Source organism: Desmodus rotundus, chromosome 12 (genome assembly GCF_022682495.2).
Source record: "Desmodus rotundus isolate HL8 chromosome 12, HLdesRot8A.1, whole genome shotgun sequence".
NCBI lineage: Eukaryota > Metazoa > Chordata > Mammalia > Chiroptera > Phyllostomidae > Desmodus > Desmodus rotundus.
Genome location: NC_071398.1, coordinates 19,798,465 through 19,811,611, shown reverse-complemented (window position 1 = coordinate 19,811,611; position 13,147 = coordinate 19,798,465). Strand labels below are relative to the sequence as shown.

Here is a 13,147-nt window from a genome sequence, read left to right as displayed (position 1 = left end):
CCGTGCTAATGTGGAGTTTCTCGCGGTGTTGGAACACCAGGCAATATTATTGGACCAGGCTCCAGACTGCTGAGTTAGTGGGTGAGACACATCCCCCCTCCTCCCTGCCCTGGTTTGCTATATACCCTACCTAACGCTGGGAAGCCCCTCCGTCCCCAGCAAACCAGGACAGCTGGTCACCCTAAAACTGCGGCCCCCACCCTTCTTGGCACGAGGCCCGGTTTCCTAGGAGGCAATTTTTCCGTAGACCAGGGTGGCAGGGGACGGTTTCAGGATGGTTCAAGCACATCACACTGAAGCTCACCTCCCACTGTGCGGCCCGGCTCCTCATTCATGCGTCTCTCTGCCTCATTCCTTCTGTAAAATGAGGAAAATAAAAGGAGTTAGGACATTGAAATATTTGGGACAGTGCCTGCTGGGACTGGTAAACACTGATGACTGTTAGCTCAGCCAACTTTTTTATTCCTTTGTCAACATTATATCGTCTAAACTGCATTTGTTAACTAAACAAACTTTAAATAAGTACAGTGCTTAAAACTATGCCTGGCAGATAGCAAATGCTTGGTAAGTCTTAGCTATTCTCATTCTTCTTCTTATTAGCTCTTAGCTAATATTTTTTGGCCACAACTGAGTCCAAGTTTTAAGCAACCATCAGAGCAAACAATTAGAACCATCCCAGCTACTTGGATGAGCCCCAGAGAACCCTAAATACCAAAATGTTCAATCCCACGGACATTATTTTCTTCCTCCCCAAGTCTCCACCCTCAGAATCCACTCCTGGATCACTTTGTGAGGTTTTTGCCGATATAAATTTAGCAAAATCTCTCGGTTCTTTTGGTGATTCAGTCCTCATCCCAGACTTGAAGTCACTGGCCCTCTGGGGCCTGCGGGGGTCTGACTTGTCACTTCAGTCTGGAGAAAATAAAGGGAGGTGGGGGAGGACACACAAGGAGACTCCAAGGTCATTGCCAGATCCTCACTTCAGGAATGTCTGCTGCTGGCCCAGGCTGCACATGTGCCCTGTGGGCACGGGGGAGCCCAGGCTGAGGGAGGCCCTGCCAGCTGAGCACGTGGCTTCCCGGCCCCCCAGGGCACTGGCATGCAGGTGGCCCACTCCGGGAGCAGGAGGGTGGACGCGCACTGGGAGGGTGCCATGAGTCCGGGACAGGGGCACATCCCACCCACAGACAGCCACTGGCCACCCCTCGGCCGCGTGGGGCACTGACCACCAAGGAGGTTGGGAAGCTCCAGCAGGATGTGAGCCCAGGAGGAAAGGGTGTGGGTTTGACACAGAGCTGGTGAGTTTCTGCCACCAGGACCCTCAAAATGACCAAGGGAGGCTCAGTGGGGGCAGGGGGTATACTAAATCCTCCACATCTTCCCACGGGGACCTAGCGAGGGTGTGAAGCCATCTGGCGGTGTCACTATAACTACTGATCAAGCTTGAAGTTGGGTCTACTCTCTCAGCCTTTCAGCTGCACGTCACAAACCCCCCCTGGCTTTCTAACCACACCTTGAGCTGCCCTTGAGCTGATTATTTGGACTTGGACTTCAAGTTTGTCTTTTTTCCCTTGAAGCCGTATGGTGCCATCAGCACAACACCCTGCCCAGCAGCCCTTGACCCCAGGGTTCTCTTTATACTCATCTGTGGCAGGAGCCCTCAGGCCCCCAAAGCCTTGCCTTCGATGGGCACTTTGTTCTGGGCGAGCGCAGGATTAACTGAGTCGCCATGGCATGCCATGGGCTGCTGGTGTCCTCTCCCTTAATACTCGCTGGATTTTCACTGTCCTCTGACCGCCTGCCAGCCTTACATGACCCCGTTTCCCTCAGGGCCTCTTGCTGCACCCACTCCTAGTTCTTTATTTTTTCAATCCTCACCCCATTATTGATTTTAGAGAGAGGGGAGAGGAAAGAGAGAGAGAGAGAAACATCAGTGTGGGAGGGAAACATCGATTGGTTGCCTCTCACATGGACCCCGACCAACAGGGAACTGAATCCACAACCTAGGCATGTGCCCTGACCAGGAATGGAACCCGGGACTTCTCCGTTTACAGGACGGTGTTCCAACCAATTGAGCCACGTTGGCTCCTAGTTCTATTTTTGTATCAATCAAGGTTCTTAGTTCTAAGCAACAGACACTAATGCTGGAGACTCCAAGCAGAAAAGGAAAGCGTTGAAGAGACTGGTTAGTTCCCAGGAGATCTGGGACGTCGAAGGGTCAGATCTGAGAGAGACCTCCTGCCTCTGCTGGGCATGGATGCCACAGTCAGCACCCCAAATGTGGCGGGGGGAGGTCCCATCACCTTGGAAAGCTGGATGCAGCAGCTGCCACTGTCACCATCGATTCCTGAGATGTGCTCCTTCCCATCAGCGGCTTCAGTTCAAAGTTGGGTGTGTGGGTCTGACTGGAGGAGTCAAATAATGTGCTCAGGCCTTAGCTGCAAGGGAGGCTGGGAAAGGGCCATTTTTAGCTTCTTCCATGGGGGGCAGGTTCTGTCCCAAAGCTGGGAATGCCTCAGATGTGGAGCGGCCAGAAGGATGACTCGCATCTACTGCGAGAAGCCACCTGGGCATCCGGACTCCAGCCTACAGCGCTGGCCTCGTGCTCTAACCAGGGGCCTCACCAGCCCCTGGGTTCTCTGCGGGGCAGAGCAGGTGATGGGGCAGAGCAGGTGATGGAGCAGCCCTGTACAATGGCAGCCTGGCCTGGAGGCACAGGCGGGCCCAGGCCCTGCTCGGAGCTAGGTATCTTTGAGCAAGTCCTCTAGCTTCTAGGAACACTGTGGTGGCTGTGAGGCAGGGGACTGAGTTGTCACTGCCCTTTCAACTTGCTGTCCACGTGGCCTCTCTCTACGACGGGGGCACTACTAACACCTACTCTGAGAGGCTGCTGTGAGGGTTAAATGAGAGGATGGGTGTAAAGCCTGTCGCACAGCCTGGCAGATAGTCACAGTCAGTAACTGAGAGCTGCTGGCTGCAATCTTTACTGCTGGGGTTGCCACACCGACCCCTTCCTTGTTCCCTGAAGCTCTACGAAAAAAGTAAACTGCTGTGCGTCCACCTGATGAGTCCAGGGTGGGCACGTCTGGGAGTCAGCTCCGGGACCCTGGCGGCCCATCGCTCACCGTGTCCACCCACTCCTGCTTCTCTCCTGTTCTGTTTTAGGTTTTTAAAAATATTTTATTTATTTATAGACAGAGGGGGAGGGGGAAGAGAGGGAGAGAATTATCAATTGGTTGCCTCTCCCATGCCCCCAACAGCACACCACCCACGGGGGACCTGGCCCACAACCCAGGCGTGTGCCGTGGGCGGGAATCAAACTATGATGCGAATGTTGGAATACTTGAAGTCGTCCCAGAGGGCTCCTTCCACTGTCCTCATTTATTTTTTCTTTTGGGGAGGGGACGATTCTTTTCTCTTTTTTTGTTCTGGTTGGTTTTTCGTTTCCTCATTCTCTGTATCATTGCTTTGATTCTCAGCTTCATCCATTCCACTATCGATTCCCTGGGAATTGTTCCTTATTTTTATTAGTGTATCCTCCAGTTTCTGCCTGGGTCTCTTTCATGCTGTTCTGGTGCTAAGTTCCTTGAGCACCCTTTGAACCAGTGTTTTGACTTGTGCTCTGGTAAATCGCTCATCTCCATTTTGTTTAGTTTTTTTTCCTGGGGTTCTGATCCGTTCTTTCATTTGGGCCATGTTCTTTGTCTCCTCGTTTTGGCAGCCTCCCTGTGTTTGTTTCTGTGTATCAGGTAGAGCCGCTGTGACTCCCTGTCTTGGTAGCGTGGCCAGTGCAGGTGTGCCCTGCAGGGCCCAGTGGCACAGCCTGGCAGGTGCTAGAAGTGCGTAGATCCATGTGCTTCCCTCCCGTGCCCCGTTGAGGCTTTTCTGAACGTGTCCCCAAGGAGCACTGCACAGCCCCCCTTGAGTCCCGGTACTGTCTTGACAGCCAGGGGGGCCGTGGATGATGGCCACAGATTCAGGAAGAAAGGGGTGGACCCAGGAGGAACCTCAGAGTCATAGGTGAAACTCTGGGTCTGATCCGAACCCACAAACAGAAACCAGAATTGATCTAATGGAGTTCCCTTCACGTATTCAGCAGACGTGAACGGAACGCCTACTGAATGGCAGGCCCTGAGTGGGCTGCGGGGATGTAGCAGTAAGCAGGAGCCCCTCCACCGGCCTCCATCTCTAGAGTGGTGAACACTGAGGAAACCCAGAAACGAGACTGTCTGCCGTGGCTGGCGCACAGATGGCTACATTGCTTGCCTTCTCGGCCCTCTCCTCAGTGACTTCAGCTGACTCTCGACTTCCCCACCGAGAGAGGGCAGTGGGGTGTCAGCTCCCTGGCCCAGGCTGGCTGCTCACTTGGTTTCCCACTCAGAGCACTCTGGCCATTTCAGACGAAGCCGGCTCAAGGGCTTAGCCCAGAGGCAGCTGTGGGGTGTGGACCTGGCAGCAGGGTCAGCAGGGGGTGGGCAGACAGGCAGCTGGAGAACACTCAAGAGTTAACCGGGACCAGGACTGCGTGTCTGCTCAGAGGACACAAGGATCACAGACATCCCCTCTCCTGCATTTTGACGGTACCACCCCCCGGTTCCAGGGCCTGGGAGATGGGCCCTACACCATGGGTCTCTTCTGTAATTATTTGTATAATGGGAAGTAGGTGGTTCTCTCCCACGGTTGTCTCACGTAGTTGATACCCCAAAGGTCGGGGGAGGTTTCATCTCAATGCCATGGTCCTCTGAGGATGAAGATGGTCCCTCTGGAGCTTGACCCCAGCCCTGGGTAGGTGGACTCAGGGTCCATAGGAGGCCAGGCTGGGCTGCCCATTACTGCCTTTCAGGGTGCACTGCCCACCTCAAGAGCTGAGGAACAGGGAAGGGCCAGCCCAGGAAGCAAGCAGGAGCCCACGTGCACTTGGCCCTTCCTCCTGCACCCCTCCGTCCCTCCCTCCCTCCCTCTGTCCTCTCAGCTCTGCCCACTCTCTCACTCTCTCTTCAGATTTAGACATGGCTCGAGAACCCAGCCCCGGCCCTGCCCGGCCAGGCCACAAGAGGCAGTGGGACACAGTCACCTCCTGGTGAGTCTGCCTGCTGAGGAGGGAGGCTTGTTTGGGGCTCTGGGTTCTCCTGGGTTGGGACAAGGACCCCAGCTCAGGCTGCCTATCCCAGTAACTGTGGTACTTGAGAAGGTCTTTTCTCTCTGGGTCTCAGGTTTTGTCCGTGAGGCCCCATTTCACTGATGTCACCTGGCCCGCTTCTGCAGGAGAGAAGGGTGACCCTCCTCCCACCTGGAGCTTCACCCTGGGGGACACTTGGGGGGCTTTTTCCAGGTACAGGTATTTGGGAAGTAACAAATAAGAAAATTTCTGGATGAAATCTTGACAGTAACTTGGGAAGCTTAAAAAAATCTTCAAGAAATCTTTAAACATTTTCAGAAAGGAGGCGACCAACCTCTGCCAGCCAACGTGCCATTTTCACAGGCATAAGAGGGGTGTGTGTGAACACGGTGGGCCCTTTGCCTCTTGGCGGGGCGTTTGTGATGGTCATGCTCAGCGCCAGGCCCTCTGGTGAGCAACTGGGTAGTTTCTGTCTTGCCAGCGGGGGAGGCAGAAGGCAGGGAGCAGGCGGTCGCTCTTAGGAACAGCATCCATGTAAACACCCTGGTGCCGAAGGTCCCGGCCTCTTTTGCACTTAGTTCGGCTCCTGTGTCTGAAAGTGGGATGCCAGGGCCAGGCGCAGGCTGCTCTGACAAGTCTCTGCACCTCCAGGTAGAGCTGGAGAGAGGTCAGGCCCAATCTCTCCCTGCCGGCGCGGCCTGAGGGTCCGTGGCACCCAGTGAATGCCAGTGTGGGCGGCTTCTCCCCTGCGTTTGTTTTGGGCTATGAATAGATGTGTACTCGTGAGTAACACAGTTTTTTAAACTTGCGTTTCTGCCACGATGCAGAAGTGCGCATGTGGTGTGTTGGTTAGCTGTCCCCTGTGGGAGACGCTTATCTAGGGATGTCTGTCGGTCCGGTTTTGTGAGTGTCTGCCTGCTGGGAGGTAAGGGGCTCTGCCCCACAGTCCTCTCACATCTGGTTTAACCAGCCACGGTGGAGGCCGAGCGGACCCCGTAATCAGTTCTTTAGCCCCAGGTGGAACATCTTCAGAGTTCACGCTCCTCCAGCACCGCCCCCTTGCCCAGCGAGCTCGGGGCCAGCCCTGCTGGCCCTCTGGGAGGTGCAGGACAGCCACAGGAGCAGTGGGGAGTGATGGCAGTTGTCCCACGGGGGCTCAGACTCCATTTAGCGGGGCCCCGCAGTCAAGGCCTGGGCAGGGGTCACCTCCTTAAGACCCGTGTGTCGCCATGGGACTCCAGTGGGGAGAATGAATGCTTCCCTGGGGCTTGGGGGAGCAGTGGGTGGGCAGCTATGGCTCTGGCCCCTTGGGATGTTGCCCAGAGGAGGGGCAGATTCTGGGTGGGGTTTGGTGGCCACTGAGCTACCAGATGACCTCCTCTTCCTGAGAACTGGTCAAGTCCAGGCCATGTGATTTTGGCCTCAAAATGAAATTTGTCAACCTGGAGGGAAAGGTTTGTGGTGGGAGGATTGCCCCAGGTCCCCTCTCCCTACCCTTGCCCTTGACCCTGAGGACACCCGAGGAAGTGGCTTGACCTCTGCTCATTGTGCCATTCTGAAGGTTTACTGTATCTTTCTGTGGGAAGGCCGGGCTCGCAGACTGCAACCACTGGCCCAGCCAGGGGCACTGATGCGACTGCAGACCTGCGCCCAGGCTGCTGCCCCTCAGGGAGAAAGGGGCGAGGCCACAAGTCCAGGGCACGGGCCTCAGCCCTGGCTGATGACTGAGCGAAGGCGGGGGCAGGCAGAGCAGGGGGACCCCCGCTCCAGAGGGACACCCCCTGTGTGCAGCAAATGCTGCTGTGGCAGTGCACATGGCCAAACCCCCAGCCCCCAAACACGTTCTGTCTCCACTCAGGTAGCTCCGAAGTCTGTGCGTGGTGGTCAGCGAAATACTATTCCTTACCGTCCGATTAGAACGTCATTCTAGAAAAAAATGTAATAAAGGGGGAAAAAAAGAATTAATCTTTGCATTGGCCAGGAATTAAATCCAGGACTCCTGGGTAGCAGGCGAGAGTTCTGCCACTGAGCCACCACCAACGCTACAGTGAGGGAAACTTTGCCGTGGCAGTTCAGGTGGTCCGCTGGTCTCCACCCAGTCCACGTACGGGAGCCCCGGCCAGCCCGAGGGGGCTCGGACAAGCGAGTATTTTCTCGGAAAGATGGTGCTCTGCTGAAACTTGTCTCCTTCAGTTCTGTCCCAGCTGGTCGTTTCTAGCTGCCAGGAGGCTGCCTGTTTCCTGCCTGGGACCCAGTCCCTGACCCTGCAACCCTCCCACACTCTGCGAGCTCAGTCTCCTTTCTCCAAGGACAGGCCTCCCACCACCGGAATCAGCATCCCTGAGGTTTTCAGGCCACCCACCCAGCCTGCCTGATGCCAGAAATGGGGGGGGGGCAGGGGGGCTGTAAATCTCACCTGCAAGGCCTGGGGACCCTTTGGCTAAAGGGGAAGACACCCCCAATGTCCTCCATTCTGCCTCAGTGGCCCCCATGGGCTTCACCCCTCATGGGTTGGGCACTCAATACCATAAGTTGTTCCAGAAGCTGCTGCCCCCAGTTTATCACATTTCCCCCTCAATTCAGCACCTGAAGCTCCAGCAGCTGCATCCCCATGGGGACCTTTTGCCCAGGCCAGGACCCAGTTGTCTCTCTCCATTGGTTTCCCCACCCCCCTGGGTACCAGGAGGTGGTGGTGCATTGAGAGAAGGGGGTGAGGCCAGCAGTGAGAGCCTGGGGCCTTCCAGGCTGGTCCTTTCTCCCAGGGCCTGGAGCAAAGGGCAAGTTGGCCTGGCCACACCCTCACCCTGCCTGGATTGCCGGCCCAAGCTGGGCCCAGCATCCTGGTGATTTTTACCCAAGGATTAAAGGCTCTCACACCCCCACCATGGCTTTGGGCCCTGGCTTAACTTTTTCCTTTCATCCCTTGCCAGAGTAAGATCCAGAATGTCAGCAGTGCCTGGGTCAGGCAGAGGAGCTTTTGGAGGGCCCGGCTTTGGCTGGCCAGAAGCCTGCGGGCAATTGTCCCCTTCCTGCCACCTGGAAGGTCTCCCTAATCAGAGGCCAGCCATGGGGAAGCTGGTTTGCTATGGTCTCCCAAAGTGACCTTGGTCAAGTCCCTAGGGGATCTTCCACTGGAGAATCCTGGGATTCTAAGGAAAAGCTTCGTACCTGTTTCCCAAGTTAAGCTGCAGGCTGGGCGAGGATTCTGGCCCAGGACAGTGATCCTCCCCAATTTGTCTCTGCCGCAGCAGCAGTAACCGTGACCTGGACTACAAGCTGTACAGGGAGGATGCTCCCCACAGGTGAGTGGGCCCTGCCTCCTTAGTCCTCTGGGCAAACAGGAGGGGCTGGCTGGCCTGATCCCCTCTGTCCTGTCCCACAGGGTGTATGAGTACCAGAGGGTCCCTCCACTCACCAACCACATGCCTGTCAAGGTCAGGAGGTCCCACACAGGAATGGGGGTCAAGAGAAGCTTCAGTCCCCAGAAGGCCCCCAGGAAGAGCCATGTGCCCCCAGGACAGATAAAGAGTGAGTGAAGGGGCGCCACCCTCATCTGTATGGCTAGGGAGGGGCTGGGCCTCCAGGGCCTGGTGGAAACCCCAACTCCAGGCCCTCTACCAGCAGTCCAGACCCTGCACTGCATCAGGGAGGAGCTGAGCCAGATCAAAGCCCAGGTGGACCACCTACTGGAGAGCCTGGAGCACGCGGACCAGCTTCCAGGTCAGGCACCCCACACCCTCGGTGGTGTCCAGCTTTGCTCACTCCTGAAGGTGCGAGGGGCACCTGAGCCCTGCCTTGGGCTCTCCCTATTGGCAGGGCTCCCCCCACCTCCCCCACCCCCATTCCCTCTGGCTGTTCCTGTGGCTTGAGGATCCTTGTGGCTTCTAGGTGGTTCCTACGACCCCACCAACTCCGTAGTCCTCTGGAGCCAGAGGAGCGGCCCAGCCCAAACCCATGTTGTCCCCTCAAGCCCTAGACACTCGCGATCAGCGCTGGGCAACCAGTGGCCTCTCTGGGACCAGTTGGGGCCGCCGAACGTACCATTTAACTGGTGACTCTCCCTGCACAGGGACAGAGGACAGTGAAGAGATCAGGGGCCCTGGAATTAAGGGTTCCGCACACAGAACCACGGAACCCCAGCAGGAGCCCAGGGGCCGCAGGGCCCATCCAGAGGCAGGCAGCCCCGAGGACAGCAGAGACCCGGAGGAGGAAGTAGGTGGTCTGGCGCTTCCCCCATCCTCACCCTCCTTGGGTTTGGGTCCTGAGGCCTCTCTGTGAGCAAGGGAGGGACCAAGGTTTGTGCAGGAGCCCAGAGAGGTGGATGGGGCATCGCCCACCACCAGCAATGCCCAGAATACGGCCTGTGCCCTCCTTATCCCCTCAACTCAGGCTTGGACGGTCAGCTGGGCCACTTCTGGGCTGAAATAGCATCTCCTCCTGGAAGGGGGCATGGGCTCTGAGTATTGTAGAGGAAATGTCATAGGTATGCCTCACAGTCCCAGTCCCCTTGCCTTGGAACCACCTGGTAAGCTTGTTAAAACCCCGATTTCTGCCCTTTTCCTGCGCCTGCCCCTGCCCCCACTTTCTGCCCCAGTCTCTAGGCTGTCTACGTGGTACTATGCTCGCCAGGGAAGCCGTGGAAAAATACCTTCCCGGAGGGAGAATATCCCAACCTGGATCTGAGAACAGCCCTTGGTGCAGCATTCAGGAGCCCGAATGTACCCTGCCCTATCGTGTCCTCCTCCGCATTGGTGGTCCTGGGGGTGCGCCAACCCCCACTGCCGTGTGGGCCACCTCAGTGAGCCTGGGCTGCTGGGGAGCTGGCAGTGCGGAGCTTCCCCGCTTCCCTTCCTCCACCTGCCAAATGCTTTCTTTTGTCTGGTGGTTCTGAGACCCCGAGTCTCAGGAAGCACTGAGCTGCCAAAGCTGCTGAGGGCGGGGGTGGCAAAGCTGGGCTCTGTCAGCAGACCGGCACTGCCACCGTGCCTCTGCCCTCTGGGCCAGAGTCCTGCTTGTTTTCCCTACAGGTGAAGAATCATGAATGGGACCAGAAGAGCGGCCAGTAGGTTAACCCCCCAGGCTCATCTGCTCCAGATACCAAGGCAGCACCCTTCCTTGCCTTCTGTGGTCTTTTTAAGGCCTCCTAGTGGCACCTGTGTGACTGGAGGCAGCTACTCTGGAGTGAGGACAGTGCCGTGGAGGCAAAGCTCAGCCAGACCAGCTGGGAGGCCTCCCCATAATGGTGGCTTTGGAGGTCAGATCCAGACGACAGTCCAGGAGCTGGCAGGAGTGGGATGCAGAACTGCCCAGCACCCGTTCACCATCCTCAAGCTGGGGCCCAGTCTTGCAAGGGGCAGCTGGACAGGGACCCTGGAAGCACTGTCAGCCCCCTCCCACTGCAGGTACTGCTCAGATGCGCCCCCCCTCGAGGCCCCACCAGTCCTCTCAGGGTGTGGGGCCTCCTTGGCAGTGGGCCCAAACAGCTTTCTCCAGCCAGTGGTGTACAGGAAAAATACCCTCCCGTCCCCCTTCATCTGAAACCGAGCTTTAAGGTCCTCGGCCTGTGCCCCACGTAATGCCTTTTGGTTCCAGATGCCCCATCTACCCTACAAATCCATCCTTCAGAGTAACGGTATCATTTTTATGTCCTGTTTCTATCTTGTCTCTTGCTGGTGTGGTATTTTGTATTTCAGATCTGCTCTGGAAATATGTATGTCAGAAGGGGGTAAATAAAATTTGTATTTCTTCTCCCTGGTCAGGAATTCTTGGTGTGGTTTCTGAGCCTTATTCTGGTCCTTGGGCTGCTCCAGGATGGCCCTTCCTAGAGAAGCTGAGCAGGCCCAAGACACCCAAGTTCAGAAGCTCATACCAAACCAGGGCACAGAGAGGGGACCAGGCCGCCCTGCCTTCCTCCAATCCAGACCTGAGCACAAACCTGTGGGGCTCAGGAGCCACCCAGGGAAGGTCCAACCCCTGTGGTCAGCCAGGCTAGCCCTTCCCTACGGAATGGCCAGCACCAGCTCTCTCTCCTGGCAGTTTATCAGCCCTCTCCTAGAGGCTGAGACTGGATAACAGACACCACAAGATGAAGCCTGTCCAGACCCCCACTTCTTATCAGCAGTGGAGGAGGCCTCTGGCTGTGCTGCTCTGCACAAGGCCAAGGAAGCATGGGATGTGGCTTCCACGGAGACCCAGACCCTTTCCAGCTACCCAACCCTGAGCTGTGGTCTTTCCCAGCACCAAACCAGGGGCTGGGGGTGCCCCCGGAATGTTCCTGGGGCCACAAAACCCTCCCCACTCGTCGCACCTCAGCATTAGCCCCAACTCTCGGACTTGAGGAGTAGCTTTTCTTACAAAGCACATTTCCCTGTATCAGCCCCTGCGCTTTTGTCTCAGCGTCTCTTCTTATGTTACACTAAGGGGCAGGGCACACTTCAGACAACGCCAGACACCAGGAGAACAAGAACACACTACCCAACTCAGCAGAGCCTTGCTCTTTTCAATCCCGTACCGAGAAGAACCACAACAGAAGGCTTTTTCATGTATAAAAGGGTTTGTGTTTTGTTTTAACTCAGATATAAGTGAGAGGTACAGCCCCCTTGTCCGTTCTCTCAAAAGCAGCTCGGTTACATAGGAGGAAGTTATTGGCCGGCCTGGATAGGGTCCATCCCTGACAAAACAGCAGTACCTTCAGGTCCCGTTTTCCAGGTAAGCCCAGCTGAAGTCCTTTTCAACTTGGGAGTCAGACTGCATTCGTAGGTTTCTTAAGTAGGTCACAGCTGGGAGCCAGCTCAAGTAGAAAAGTATCTTTAACTCAACAGTTTGCAAAAAATTGTTCCAACACAGCGGCCCAGTGCATCAGTTCTGTGCCTGCCTCCCCAAATAATCCTTCCTCGTGCTCAGAGTTCCCAAGGCGGTGCAGTCTGGAAGCCGACTGTGCAGGTCCTTTGGGGGAGGAGGGGCGTCACGCCGTCACTCCTCTGGCTTCTGGTTCAGGACGGGGCAGCCGCGGCCCTCCGGCGGGCAGCCCGCACCAGGCACTGCTGCAGTACAGGATAGAGGCGCTGGCAGCCCTCGAGACCCAGGCGCACGGCCTCGACCCAGCTCTCGGTCGGGCCCCCCTCCCCACTGCCCAGCAGCCCGGCCACCTGGTTAAGCACGGGCATGAGCGCTACAGTGAGGCCGGCAGCAGCGCGCTCCTCTTCGAGTCGCGTGGGATCCAGCAGCCAGGTGGGCGCGGGTCCCGGCGCGCGGCTCAGGCCGCAGCCCACCACCAGGTCGTACATCTCAATGCCCGCGTCGGCCAGGGCGAGCGCGGCGGCCGTGAGCGCGGCGGCCAGCGCCGAGCCGCCGTCTTCCAGCAGCAGAGCTGACACCTCGAGCTGCGCACGTGGGTAGCGGCACAGGCGCACCGCCGGCTCTAGAGCCTCTTGCAGGGCCAACGCCAGCTCGCGTTCTTCGCCGCTGCCCTGGGGAGGGCGGCGCCGGCGGCCCGCGAAGGGTGCGCGGCGGAAGTCACAGACCAGGCGCCCCCTCAGCGCAGCCGGGGCCTCGCCTCCTGCTCCCGCCGGGCCACCACCGCGCTCGCCGCCCTCGACCTGGCGCGGGCCGGACACGGCACACAGCACCTTAGTGCCTCCCGCCTCCAGGTAGGCCGAGCCCTTGGCCTGGCTCAGCAGCCCCGAGCGCGCGTACACGGGCCGCAGTCGAGTTGGGTCACGGGCGTCGGGCTCCTCGTCTTCGTCCGCCGCGTACAGCTGCGGCGGTTGCGACTCTTCGGGGCCGCGGATGCGGCGGTGATCCCCGGGCATGGCGGCGCTTGGCTAGCTAGCCGCTTCCGCCGAGCGCCCTCGCGAGGGCTGTCGGGATAGCGGCGAACGGCGCCGCAGCGCCCCCTATCATACTGGAGGGAGAACGGCAGGCGCTGCACAGCTCCAGTGCCACTGCAAAGGATGTCCAGGACTCCGCGGATGGACTCACCTGGGCAGGTCTGCGTTAAGGACGACCTAAGCTGGCCTGGGTGACTTC

The 13,147-nt window shown here is 57.7% G+C and overlaps 2 protein-coding genes across 2 annotated transcripts; one reads left to right on the top strand and one right to left on the bottom strand.

Moving 5' to 3' along the window:
• The first annotated feature begins 5,009 nt into the window (after positions 1–5,009).
• Positions 5,010–10,865, top strand: LOC112300598 (RNA-binding Raly-like protein). The gene is made up of 6 exons (XM_045191927.2): positions 5,010–5,080; positions 8,368–8,421; positions 8,502–8,647; positions 8,729–8,839; positions 9,189–9,331; positions 10,147–10,865. The coding sequence occupies exons 1-6, from the start codon at positions 5,010–5,012 to the stop codon at positions 10,183–10,185; spliced, it is 564 nt and encodes a 187-aa protein (XP_045047862.2). The 3' UTR covers positions 10,186–10,865.
• Positions 10,866–11,639: 774 nt separating this feature from the next.
• Positions 11,640–12,971, bottom strand: EXOSC6 (exosome component 6). The gene has a single exon (XM_053916240.1). The coding sequence runs from the start codon at positions 12,928–12,930 to the stop codon at positions 12,112–12,114; it is 819 nt and encodes a 272-aa protein (XP_053772215.1). The 5' UTR covers positions 12,931–12,971; the 3' UTR covers positions 11,640–12,111.
• Between the last annotated feature and the right edge of the window lie 176 nt (positions 12,972–13,147).

What these genes read in the sequence shown, in the direction of transcription:
- LOC112300598 (XM_045191927.2), top strand. Translation starts at nt 5,010, where the DNA reads ATGGCTCGAGAACCCAGCCCCGGCCCTGCCCGGCCAGGCCACAAGAGG. An exon ending in TGGGACACAGTCACCTCCTG is followed by an intron (nt 5,081 to 8,367) that starts GTGAGTCTGCCT and finishes TCTCTGCCGCAG; the next exon opens with CAGCAGTAACCGTGACCTGG. An exon ending in GCACGCGGACCAGCTTCCAG is followed by an intron (nt 8,840 to 9,188) that starts GTCAGGCACCCC and finishes CTCCCTGCACAG; the next exon opens with GGACAGAGGACAGTGAAGAG.
- EXOSC6 (XM_053916240.1), bottom strand. Translation starts at nt 12,930, where the DNA reads ATGCCCGGGGATCACCGCCGCATCCGCGGCCCCGAAGAGTCGCAACCG.